Here is a 13,068-nt window from a genome sequence, read left to right on the forward strand (position 1 = left end):
TCCAGCTCTTCTCCACCTACAGGGCCACACTATGGCCTTCCAGCTCTTCTTCAACTGTGGGCCCACACTGTGGCCTTTCTTTTCCACCTGTGGGCCCACACTGCGGCCTTCCAGCTCTTCTCCCCCTGTGGGCCCACACTGCGGCCTTTTTTTTCCACCTGTCGGCCCACACTGCGGCCTTCCAGTTCTTCTCCACCTGCAGGCCCCACTTCAGCCTTCCAGCTCTCCTCCACCTGCAGGCCTATAGGTGGCCATTGAATCTTAGTATGTATTGTATAGGTGACCTTTGAGCCATAGTAAAATCTATGTATTGTATAGGTGGCCTATGAGTCTCAGTAAAATACATGTATTGTGTAAGAGGCCTTGCCCCGATCCTAGTTGTTCTAAATGGGCTGCAGCTGTGATGCCCTTAATTGGGCTGCAGCTGTGGCTAGTGAAGATAACTGGGATAAAAGGGGGTGGGTTGGCTGGTTGGGGAGAGCCTGGGAGGAGTTCTGACAAAGAAGCAGGACCAACACTGCTGTGAAGAGCTGCTCATGAGAAAACCACCCAGAAGGTATGGGACTCTAGAAATATGATAAAAACAAGTGGTGACCCTGACGTGATAGAAGATAGGACAGCCTAAAGCTGTGGCAGCCAAAGAGCTGTGGAAGATAGGACAGCCTAGAGCTGTGGCAGCTAAGAGCTCTGCAAAAGATTAGGCTGCCTGAGAGTTGCAGAAGATAAGATAGCCAAGAGCTGTGGGATGAGAGTTGCAGACGATAAGACAGCCAAGAGCTGTGGGACAGCCTAGAGCTGTGGAGAAGTATGGCTATTGAATCAAGGAGCTGTGGCAGCCAGGAGCTGTGTTAGATTATGGCCTTTGAGTCAAGAAGCTGTGGGGAAACATGGCCTTTGAGTTGAGGAGCTGTGAGAAAACCACCCAGGAGGTATGGGACTCTAGAAATATGGTAACAACAAGAAATATGATAACAACAATATGATAGCAACACAGGCCCACACTGTGGCCTTCCAGTTCTTCTCCACCTACAGGGCCACACTATGGCCTTCCAGCTCTTTTCCACCTGCAAGGCTTTCCTCCTAGGTCTGGGTACAGGTAACAGTCAGAACGAGTAATTTCTATCAAACAGATGAATGCAGTACATTTTAACTGTCTTCTGAAGCACTGCTGAGCCCAAAGTCAGTTCTGTTAAAGTCCCATTAAGTATTCATGAACATTTCTTCAGCATCTGTTGGAAGCTTTATCTCACCTACAATTTATATTAGGTAGCAGGTGTGTTTTTTCTGCTAAAAGAAGAACCTTTTAATGCCGGTTTTCAGTTTTATCAGATAATTGGCTAAATAAGAGCTGCTCTCTTTGAAAGCACAGAACTGCCTGATTAAGGTCACTTGGCAGGTGAAGCTGGTGAGTTTCAGTGGTGAAATACACCTTTGAGGCAAGCACTGAAAGCCCAGGGATCCTCCTTGGGCAGGTCTCTGCTGGCAATCATGCCTGCCAGGCAGGGTGAACACATCCAGGGTTATTCCACAATGGCTTGGGGAGTTGGATGGGAGCAGAAAAGGGAACAGCCTTCCCTTCAGTGCATCTGGGGCCTGTTTGGGCAGCACTGTTCACAGAGACAGTTAGTGCTCAAACTTTTTGAAGCATTGGTGATATATCTGATGCTTTGAACAAACAGCAGCTCTGGAGATGGAGAAGCAGGTGGAGGGAAAACTGCTGTTTTTGCAGATCATTAAAAAAATAAATCATTAAAATAAATGTGCTGGGTACTTGGTGAATCAAACGTGATTGTATGCACTTATTCTAACCAAACGTTTTAATAACTAAAGCAGTAGTGCATTTTGCTGCACATTAAGTTGATGATAGCAAAAATAAATGAACACCATTCCAGGCAGCACTTTAGCAGTATCTATGCTATGTTTTATTATATGCTGCATTGTAGAAATATTTTTGTTGCAGATTTGCTGTAATACTGACTTTGAAGAAATCAAAGTCTGTGCAATTGTATTTGTGTTTTGGTTGAATCAGTTTAGCAATGTCTGTAGGGACAGTCTCATTTTTGTTTTTTAATTGTAGACTGATCTGAAGGAAAAAGAAATCTTTTTAACTAGACATCAGTAATAGAAATGTTTCTGTTCTTATAGCTCTTTTGAAATTACTCTTCTGAATGATTTAAATATAAATTTTTAATAACGCTGTGTTTTAGAAATTTAAAATAGAGAGAAAATGTTACTGTAGCTGAAAATAAATTAAGGTCAGGATTTTAAAAGAAACTCTAGTTAGAAAGGAATCATGAGCCTAATCCTGAGCAGCTTTTGATCCTTTGCTGACTGTCTGCCAGAAACATGACAGACATCACAGTGTGTTTAGGGACACATACATACAAAATAATGGCTTAGTAATGGTAGCTCAGGCAGGTTCCCTGCACCCTTTGGGCTGGGGAGCAGGCAGAGACTCAGACACTGGGATGTAGTAAGTTCTGACCCTGAGGAAAATGAACTGTGTTGTTAGGCAGTATGCAAACTGTTTGCTGTAGCTGCAGCACCCTGTGGAGTGCAGAGCTACAGGTGTTCTCTAAGTCCTGTTGTTGAAAAAAGAATTACTGCTCCCAACAAGCAAATTCTCATTTGTGTGAGAGCACATGAGTGAATGTTGTGGGGGAAAAAAATCTACCCTGTGAAAGTATGTTCCCAGTGTAATAATCAATTTTGGGGGTTTCTAGCACCTGGTTTTTAAGCCAAGTGCAGAAGTCACTTCCCACATCTGTATAACTGTATTTAAATTGTCCTTGGGCAGGTACTGGGCTCAAGCAGCACAGCCTAAAGGCCAAGGACAGTGTGGTGTGAAGAGAGCCTACAGCACGTGACATGGAGTCCAAGTTAGTCACCTTTGCTGGAATCAGTCAGTTGTAGTGTTTCTGTTCTGACTAGAAATGCATGAAAGCCCAGATATAACCACAGTACCTGGGCACAGTTAGCCAAGGTCCAACCAAGCTCATTAGCCTGGATTTAGCAGTGATTGTGCAAGAGTCAGCATGGCAGTGGCATCCCAGCAAAGGCTTGTGACAGGTAGATAAAGGAGCAGAGCTCACATAGTTCTGTCTGGGCTCGATGCTGGTCTGTCATCTGTATTCAGAACCTATCGCATGGAGTACAGGAATTTGGGAGGACAACAATATTTAGAACTGAAACCTAAGGAATTCACACATTGTTAGCCCCAGATGAGACCAGGAGAATGAAGTGATCTGCCAAAATTGTGATATTAGTCCTTTATATCATACTGGTATGACTTAGCTTTGACCTTTCTGCCTGCAGTGCTCTGAGAATTCACATCTACATATCTTAGCAGGAGAGCTCAGCGTGTCTTTACAAGGTTCTGCAGAGAGAAAGGCCATTCCGCTTGTGTAATAACACCAAATTATAACATGCAGAATTCTCTAGGGTTGAGATTGTCAACATTAAATGCCATGACAAAAGAAGAGGACAGTTAGAGATTGTGGAGCTGCAACACAGATGGAAGAGAGGGCAAAAATCCAGCCTTGTGCAGTCCTTCAGCGTGGGTGGCATGAAGAGGCAGCAGAACACATTTAGCAGTTAGGGCAGTACACTCTGCCCAAGCCTCTGAACTCTGGCCTCTCTAGAAAAGGATTATCACATTGGTTGGAAACATCCAGCAGAGCGCAGTTGGGTCAAGCTGTGGCAGTTGTCACACCTTTCAGAAGGACCTTCTCATGCTTTAGGTACTGCAGAGTGGTTTCTGACCCTCTGTGCAGCCACGAGCCTCCTGTCCCATTCTGAATTCGGCTCCTTTTCACTGTGAGCATTTCTGCTAGCACCAGGTGTCCCCAGCACAGTCCAAAATAATCTCTTTGAAGCAAATAAGAGATGCCCTGGATACTTTAGCCTCCTGAAGTAATCACTGCACTGTGAAGTGGGCTGTTTTTGCAATACTCAGTAGACAGTGCAGGGTTTATTGTGGAGTACTGTCTCTGCCAGGACCTAACTTTGTGCTGCTGAAGCTGGGTGCTGTGCTGTCCCCCACATTCTGTGCATCTGTTAGCCTTATCTACAGCACAGACTGACAAATAGCTCTAATTAGCCTGGAAGCACTTAGGAAGGTAGTGTTGCCCTTGCTGCATGCAGGAGCAGAGGATAATAGTTCTGTGTTAGTTACAATTCTGTTGTGTTCATTACTTTTAGTAGGGCAGCCAGTAGCCACAAAGCTTGTTTTGAGTGAAATGTGAATGAAACAAGCTCATGCACAAATTCATTGTAACAATGTAGGTTATTTAGGGGTCCTAAAACTGTCTCCCAAACTCCTTTTGAGTGGATGTACTTAAGATTCTACTTTGTTGGCTTGTAAATTTTTGTTGCCTGATCCATTGTGCTGAAGCACACATGGGAGAGGGAGGTAATATTCTTCTTTGATTATGTGATGAGCAAGGGAGGCATAGCAGAAAAGAAGGTTTGCAGCAGGATCCCAGCAGAGGAGCTGTTTCAAAGGGTCTGGCTCCTGCACAGTCTGTCTGATACAAAGAAACCTGGCCAGTAAATGCAAAGCAACCTTTTCAGTCAGTGTAACTGACTGGAAGAAAGCAAAGAAGCAAAGGCAGGAAGGGTGGAAGGCAAAAGAAGCATTTAAAGCTCAGATGTTTGAACTCTTTGGAGATTGTCAAATAGCATGGTATAGCATGTGGGTTTGCCCTTTTCCTGGCTGAAAGTTTGTCATCTGGAAAAGTGCAGAGGAGAGGTCCTGTTTCCGATGCAGAGAAGGGCTTTGGCTATTTTGTAAGCACTTTCAAACAATTCACTGCCCCTAAACTAATTATTTAGAGGCTCAGTTTGGCAAGGGACAGTGGTAGAAGCCTTGAAGACAGCAAAATTAGGTTTGTGATAAAGTGGGCACAAACAGAGCAGGCAAGAGATCCCCTGAATGCAGATAGGACTACAAGGAAGAAAAATCAAGCATTGGCTAGTTGAGGACAGTGATGTGGTTTAGGAAAAAGGTTTTTTATGTATGTTCACTTGTCCAAAATGTCCATTCGTCTTATGGTGGCAAACACAATCCTGGATGTGGCATGCATCAGACTTCTATATTTTTTTTCCTTTATTAAAATTGATATAAGAAAAATCAGTAATTTCAAATAGTGAGGTTCAGGCTGGGCATTTGTATGTAATCTCTATTTCTCCCCAAAAGCCAGCTTCTCCAGAGTTGCATTCCATAAACCTTTGCCCCCACATGTCCCTGTGAAACAGTTCTGTTCTGCTGGGTTTGTGTTAGTGATGGATATGGCTCCTTATTAATTTCTGACCAAGTTCTTTTGTTGCTAGTGGTAAAAGAGAACATGAATATTGCTTGTTGGTTTTGATGTTTCGAAGGAGCCATTTAAAAAGAGCACAAAGTACATACAGTACATATAATGTATTGTTTTGGACAGAACTTCTAAAATTTCCAGAGTATTCAGCATTCTTGTTAAATACCTAATCTTTCCTGCTGTCCTGTTTCTTGTTCTCTTTTACTTATCTCTCTACCTCTGATTCTTCTCTTTCTCATCTCACCTTTGCCATGAGATTGGTTCCCAGCAGAATCCTTCTGGGATTCTGAGCTCAGCCTTGCTTTTCCTGTTGAGATGTACCTCAAATGGCTGCTCTACAAGTGTTTAATATCACTGGCAGTGATATCAAATCTGCTGCTGTCTTCAGGCTGCTCTAATAGCCCAAGTTAATGGTGATATACCCTTATACAGGAAAAAAAGACCTTATTATATGCTGTTCAATGCCAACCTGGTTAGCATAGCTCAGTTAGCACTTAAAATACTGATCATAGCAAAAGGAAAAATTAAGTATGATCACACAATGAAATTATAAACATAAATACGGAAATAGTTGTGCAGGAGTTCTTGCAGTGTTGGGATGTTGGGGGACACAAGGCAGATGATGGACTTTGGATGTAGTTAACGTAAGGGATTTGATTACAGGATGCCTTGGCAGTAGCAAACAGAGCTTTGAGGATTGCAAGAAGATTAATTCAGACAGGTTTACCCAAAAAAGGAAATTACATCAGACTTCTGCAAGCAAGAGATGTTTAAAATGTATAAGTTTGTTTATGTGATTATTAACCCAATCATTGTAGTAAAACACTGCTAGCCCCCCTAAAATAGTATATAAATGTTTGAGTCCCACAGTAAATCAGATTCTGATCACCAAATCAGTCTTCCATCTCTCTTCATTGCTGACATTACAATACTCAGTTCTTTTCCCAGAGTTCTGCTGCTACTTATTTCATTTATGCCAGAATGTTTTGTTTTGTTTTACTCCCATGTATTTTGAATTTCTGTTGGCCATTTTGGCTGTGGACAAAATGTTACTAGTACAATTCTGTTTCTGCTTGTGCTTCTGAGAAATTCTTACCTTGCTGGAATTAAAACTTGCTCCCATATACTTGTTCCTTAAAGTGTTGTTCCTAAAACAACACTTTAACCCCAAACGTTTTTAGTAACATCTTGATTGCATCTTGTATTAAACAAAAAAACAACCAAAAAAACCCCAAAACCATCAAAACAAAAAAAAAAGTGGAATATATGCTACAATTTCTTTTCTAAACAAAAACATGGGGGTTTACTATTGTTTGATCTGATACTCTTGGTTAAAGTTTTTCAAAGCTTGCAGAAAATAATTTGAGTTCATAATTATGTACATATTTGTAGACAGTCTCAGAGATAAGTTATTAGTACAGGAAATAAATTTTGCTTTGCTGCTTTAAAGCATAGTTATGCTAAACTAATTTTAATGGCTGATGACTGGCTAAATTGAATTATCACAGTGCATGGAGGAATAGAGTTGTCTTGTGGACAAATATTTGAAAGAAGTTTCATAATATATGCTGCTCTCCATTTACCAGAGCTGTGCTTGAAATAGAACACCAGGAGTTTCTCTAAATTCCTGGTAACCATGGCAACTGCTGCTTTAGTGCTATTAGCCCAGTGTAATTGAGTGGAGTGGGTTTTGCTGGCTGTAATTTTTAGCTTTGTTGAAGCAATACTCGCTATTGCAGCTGTAAGTGCCGTTTGGAATCTGTATTTCAAATTCAGTGGAAGCACAAGCGCTTTACATTCCGTGCAGGATCTGGGGCTGAGTTAATTCTGATTTGTTTAAATGAAAAGAAAAAAAAAAAAAGTAGGTCATTTTTAGCATCATCAGCTGATATGGAAAATTATGTAGAGAGGAAAAGGTGTTTTTCTAAAAAGTACACACACACTGAAACAAAAAGTGAATTTAAGCTGGAAGTAAAGATAGTAAATGAGTCTGAATGGGAAAAAAAAAAAAAAGAAAACATGAACTCAGTTCAGGGATCAACCCTCCTAGAAAATTAGTCTTCTTGAAAAGACCAAAGAAATTAGATAAAACAGGAGTGTAATTCTGTTCTCTCAAATCATCTGGAGTTATCTTTTAAGACATGGTGGTACAAAAAGGGAATCAAATTGCATCCACAGGATTGAAACCATTGCTCTTGTCTGTACAAGTTGCCAGCAATAAAAAATTTTGTCCAGAGTGATAAAAAATTGTAAATATGTAAGATGTAAATGAATGCAGGTGGGAAAACCAATACAAATAGTTTGTTTTAAATGGATGGAAGACTCAGCAGAAGCAGAAATTTTGTTCGAGCATGTCAGTTTATACATGGATTTATGGCAGGGAAGCAGTGTACTGAGGGCTGTTTTGTCATCAAGAACCTTTTTGGAATATAATTTGTCACTAGTTGATTGCAATATTATATTTTACATTTATCTCAAGCTCAGTTTAATTGACAGAGGAGAAAAAACCACCAGTATTTAAGGAAGCAACTTCTTTGAACTATTTTCAATATACTTTTATTGCCATTCAAAGTATTTTCAAAAATCCCTCAGTTTTTCCTAATTATTTAACAGGTACCATATCTTACCAGATAGAGTTTCACTTTTTGCTAGAGTATCATTTTATCTTCTTTGTGCATTGTTATGGCTGAAGATAACAAATATTACCATGCCTAAGTTAGACAGATAAAAGATAAATTGGCTGTAGATTTGTTTGCTGGACCATTTCATATTTGTTCATTTTGGCTGCAAGCACATCACTAAAACAACAAGCATTGTAGGTTCTTCAAAGGATAATACTGAAGATTATTTTAGTAGCTTTAAACCTGTTAACTAGTTCATAGTCTATCTGAAGACAAATTTTCAAATTTTGGATGCGTACACACCATTTGGCATGAACAGGTCTGTTCTTCAAGGACCTAGATCTGTGATAATTTTAGCATCTTTAGGAAAACTTTGAGTGTTAGTATTTAAGAATTATTATGTGATTATAAGTAAAGAGGTCTCCCAGCCACTTTGGGCATGAAATATGCACATTGGAAATCCTTCTGTGAAGTGCCAGTTAAACCTGATGGTCCCTAAAACTCACATTTGTCGAAGATCTGCCTCAGGTTTGACAGTGCTCAGTCCAAGTAAATTTATGGCTATTTCACCTACTCAGTCATCTGGGCAGGGCTTTTAGAGATTGTTTTAAGCAGGACTTTCAGAGCTTGTTCATCACTGAAGGTGATCTTCTTTTAAGGAACAGTTTCAGAGGTTAAAATACTCTGGGGTACAGGAGGCAGTTGTGGAAACTATCTTTTCTCCTTTAGAAGATGTGAAACCGGTGTGTTATCACCAAAGGGGTATTGGGGACAGCCAAAGGTAACACAGAGACTCCATCATCAGGAGGCATGAAAAGGCACTTTATTATTAGAAATCTACAGTTCTTATGGAAACAATGGTGGCCCTAAGACCTGATTGGCTTTTAGGAATCTTCTCTTACACTCTTGGTGAACTATGAATAGCACACTTTGGAGAACCATATCTATAAACAACAGTTGTGGCGTTTGTGAGGTTTTCAGGATGAGGGAAGAGATGACAATTTGACTCTATATTCTCAGAAGGCTGATGTATTATGATACGATATATGATATGATATTATATTTAAGAATACTATACTAAAACTATACTAAAGAAAGAGGAGGATACAGACAGAAGGGTTGACAAGAATGAATAATAAAAACTTGTGACTGACTCAGAGATTCTGACACAGCTGATGGTGATTGGTGATTAAGTTAAAACAATTCACATGAAACCAATCAAACAATGACCAGTTGGTGAACAATGTCTAAGGCACATTCCAAAACAACAAAACAAAGAGAAGCAATTAAATAATTATTGTTTTCATTTCTCTTGGAGGCTTCTCAGCTTCTCAGGAAAAGAATCCTGGGCAAAGAGAATTCTTCAGAAAATATGACAGTGACAAACAGAAAGAGAGATAATAATTGCTTTCTAATTCTTTCTCTGAGCTTTCTCACAGCTTCCCAGGAGAATCCTGGGATAGCCATGTCTCTCTCTGCTCAGAGGATGTGTGATTACCCCAGTGTGTGTCTGTAGCATTGGGACTGTTTAGCCTAAAGAAGAGGAAGCTTAGAGGGGATGTAATTAAGGTAAATTTCTGAAGGGAGGCTGCAAAGAGGGCAGAGCCAGGCTCTTCTCAGTGCTGCCCAGAGGCAGGACCAGAGGCAAAGGGCACAAGCTGCAGCACAGGTTGTAGAGTTTCCCTCATTGGAGGCATCCCAACCCTGTCTGAATATTGAATATGCTGTTGCAGGAAGATGCTGTTCCTGGGCAGCTGGCTCTAGGGGACTCTGCTGAAGGAAGGCTTGGACAGGATGCCTTCCCGAGGCCCATTCCAAACTCATCCATCCTGGGATTGTGTGGCATCATAGAAAATTGCCCTGACACCTGACTTGTATACTCTGTGAAAATGACTTTGTTTCTTCGGCAGATTGTCGCTAGTAAAAAGGAAATAATAAATTTTGTCCTGCAAAAGAAAGAAAAAAGTGATCACAAGAATTTTTGTGGCATTATAATTTAGATTTGACATAGCCATGAAGAGTGGAGTTTAGGTTTTAAAATGCATAAACATCCATTTGAACATGTGCTGCAGGTTCTTCCTCCAAGGGATTTACCCTGAACATAAGGTCAGAGAGACTTGGTATCACTCCAGCTTAGTTTAATTGCTCCACAGAAAGTGAAATGACCCTGAAAAGGGGGCCTGGAAATAATCATACCAAGCTGGCTAGTGGCTGGCTCTCTGGGGAGACCAGGGAAGATTGAACTCATGCTCCCTCTGTCCTGGCTGAAGGTTTTAACTCCTGCACTACTGGCTAAAAGAGAAAAGCAGTGCTGCCTTGCTCTTCTTCTGGAAAAAAAGTCAGCTCCCCTTGTCTCTTATGGTAGTGCTTTATTTTGCATAAAATCAGCTCCTGGACGCTTTAAAGAAAACTTTTCATTCTGGTGCTGAAAGCTGTCTTACCAATGAATAGAGGATTAAAACACCAGTCAAAATACAAACTGATTTGGGAAAGAAAGTTTTGGTGTCTTGTGCTGCAGAAGATCAAGCCACAAGTGGGAATCAGTAAATCCAAACACCATTTTAAATATTTCCCTCTGGTACTGATGCTATGGAACAAAAAGCTGTGAATCTCTGCAACAATGAGGTTTCATATTTGTCTCTAAAAGGTGTATGAACCAGGTTATTAAAAAATATGCTGTACACTTTTTAAGACTTGAACTGTCACTACTTTTTCTAGACTCTATTTTCTGTTTTATATGTCCTTATAACTCTTTTGTATGGTGACAGAGAGAAAAGGACCTAAAATATTAAATAGCTTCTTTAATGTGATTTCCATCACTTTCAAACCAATGACTGAATTAAGAAAATTGGTTGATCAGCTGAATTTTGAATATTGTGCTATCTCAGTTGGCTTGGATGTCATGTGTCCTAAGCACTTTTTTCCAGAACCCTTAAAAGCAGAGAAGTAAATTGATCATCTTGATTTAACTTAAATTTTGTACAACATCCAGCTCATGAAGAGGAATGCTTTTGTGATACTTCTTTGTGTGTATTTGCTACACCAATTAAGATACAAAATCCTGAAAGAACTTTTCTCTTTGAACTGAAGAACAGATTTAGTTAAGGAGTCATATTCAAGCATTATGTAAAAGTAATAAATCTCTCTGTGCTTTCTGTATGCAAAACATTGGCTGTTAGTTATGCTTTCCACAGTTTTCAGGGGTGCCTGGATGTAGTGAACCCTGGCATCTTGAGAGGATAGCCACTCAGTGTTGTCAGGAAGCAGACAAAACCATTAACATCAATCATTTCCATCGACAAATTTCCATCTATCTAAAAATGCTGCTTGAGTCAGCCTGTGCCTGATTTCATCCTAGTAAGTAGTTTCAAATCTGAGGAAAAATCAGAAACATTGCATTAAAATACTAAAAGTTTCACAGAAAATAATTAATTCCTTTTACTCAAGTTCTGGCTTTATTGAAAAGCAAATATTTTGCTCACGGTTTAAAGAGGTAATGTGGTAAAAGAGCTTTCTACTCGTATAATTGAAAGATTTGAATCCTTTTTGGAAAGAAGGAGGTGAAAAAACCCCAATAAAACACTAAGGAGCTTTAAAGTTGTGGACAGCACTTCCATACTGCTGTTTCCATAAGCAGGTTGGAATGTGGCTGAAATATCTATTTTTGAAAAAGGAAAGAAAAATGCACTATGTTATGAGAGTATTTCTTTCTGATTAAACCCCTTGACTGTACTTACAGATAAGTTTTCCACTTTTTAATGTGGTTTTTCTGGCTGCACCATCTGTCTTAGCTTTAGTAGCAGGATGTTCTTTTTGTATCTTTAATATGTTCTTATAACTGGGAGTAGATTTCTCTGAAATAGTTTTTGTTTGCATTGCGACTGCCAAAACTTTACACGTTTTCTTTTCCTTCAACCTTTCCCTGTAGGTGCAGGAACCTGACGTTTCCTGAGAGCCTCCCCGAGGTCAGCATTGTGTTCATTTTCGTTAACGAGGCGCTCTCGGTGATCCTGCGCTCCATCCACTCGGCCATCGACCGCACCCCTGCTCATCTGCTCAAGGAGATCATCCTCGTTGATGACAACAGTAACAATGGTAAGAGCTTTCCTTCTTCCCCCTCCCTGCCCTGAGGCTGGATCCTTCCAGAGAAGCCTGGAGTTCTGGCTCTTGCTCATCCTTCTGGCCTGTCAGATGTAATGGGTGGGTTTTCTCCCTTCTTCATGCTCTTGCTGGGCTGTTTTGAACTCTGCACGAGTGGGGCGTGTTTAAAAGTGTGTACAAAAGAAGGAATGTTTGAGGTGTCTGGTCTGGGGGCTTCTGCTGCTCACAGTGACCCCAAGATGTGTTAGAAAGTCTGTTTTCCCAGCCTGGCGGTCGAAGAAGGAGTCAGAGCTCTTCAGTTCTCGTTCTCAAGGTTGTTTAATGTTTCTTATCTATAAAATTCTTTCTCTGGCCTGCCAAGGTCCATTCAGCAGGACAGACAGAGGCACACTGACTGCTCTCAGGGCGGTGTTATATTTTATACTAAGAACTATGTGTACAATGTTTACAATTCCTTCCCAATACCTATCACCTATGTTAGACAGTGAGCTTCTACTCCAAACCAATCTAAACATGCCACCATCACAGCAGAAGATGGAGGCCAAGAAGAAGAAGAAGGAGAAAGTCTGGACATGCCCAGATTCCTCCATCTTGACCCCTGAACCCCCATTCTAAAAACCCCAAAAATCTATTTTTCACCCTGTGGCAAACTAAGTATTATTCTACTTAGACTTTCGTGGCTTGCAGATCCTCATATAAGGTTGGTGATTTTTTCCATGGGTCATAATCTAAGTCACAGATGTCTTGGGCTCTGTGCCAGGGTATCTGAGCCCCCTGGCAGGGGTTCTGGCAATCCAGCACAGCCAGAGGGATGTCCTGAATTCTGACAGTCTGGTAGGCAGAGTTTTGAATGTAGCAATAGATTAGACCTAGCAAGTTTTACTCTTAGTGCTTCAGAGTGTTTTTCAAGCTCATATGGTTTCTGCACTTCTACTTCCACTGTATGATTCCACATGTTGTGCATAAAATGCCTTTCTGTGTTTCTTAGACTTCTCCTTCAGATTTCCAGTTCTCCTCTCCTCCACTTACCT

At 40.6% G+C, this 13,068-nt stretch overlaps 1 protein-coding gene across 3 annotated transcripts in view; it reads left to right on the top strand.

Moving 5' to 3' along the window:
- The window catches only part of GALNT18 (polypeptide N-acetylgalactosaminyltransferase 18), a 217,089-nt gene that overhangs the window by 94,475 nt on the left and 109,546 nt on the right, over positions 1-13,068 (top strand). For all 3 annotated transcript variants that reach the window (XM_054283714.1, XM_054283712.1, XM_054283713.1), the window contains one exon: positions 11,865-12,031. In XM_054283714.1, coding sequence (XP_054139689.1) covers positions 11,865-12,031 — 167 coding nt within the window. The remainder of the gene's footprint in view (positions 1-11,864; positions 12,032-13,068) is intronic.

Source organism: Melozone crissalis, unplaced genomic scaffold (assembly GCF_028551555.1).
Source record: "Melozone crissalis strain CALT ecotype California unplaced genomic scaffold, PUWL_Pcris_2 ptg000038l_1, whole genome shotgun sequence".
Lineage (NCBI taxonomy): Eukaryota > Metazoa > Chordata > Aves > Passeriformes > Passerellidae > Melozone > Melozone crissalis.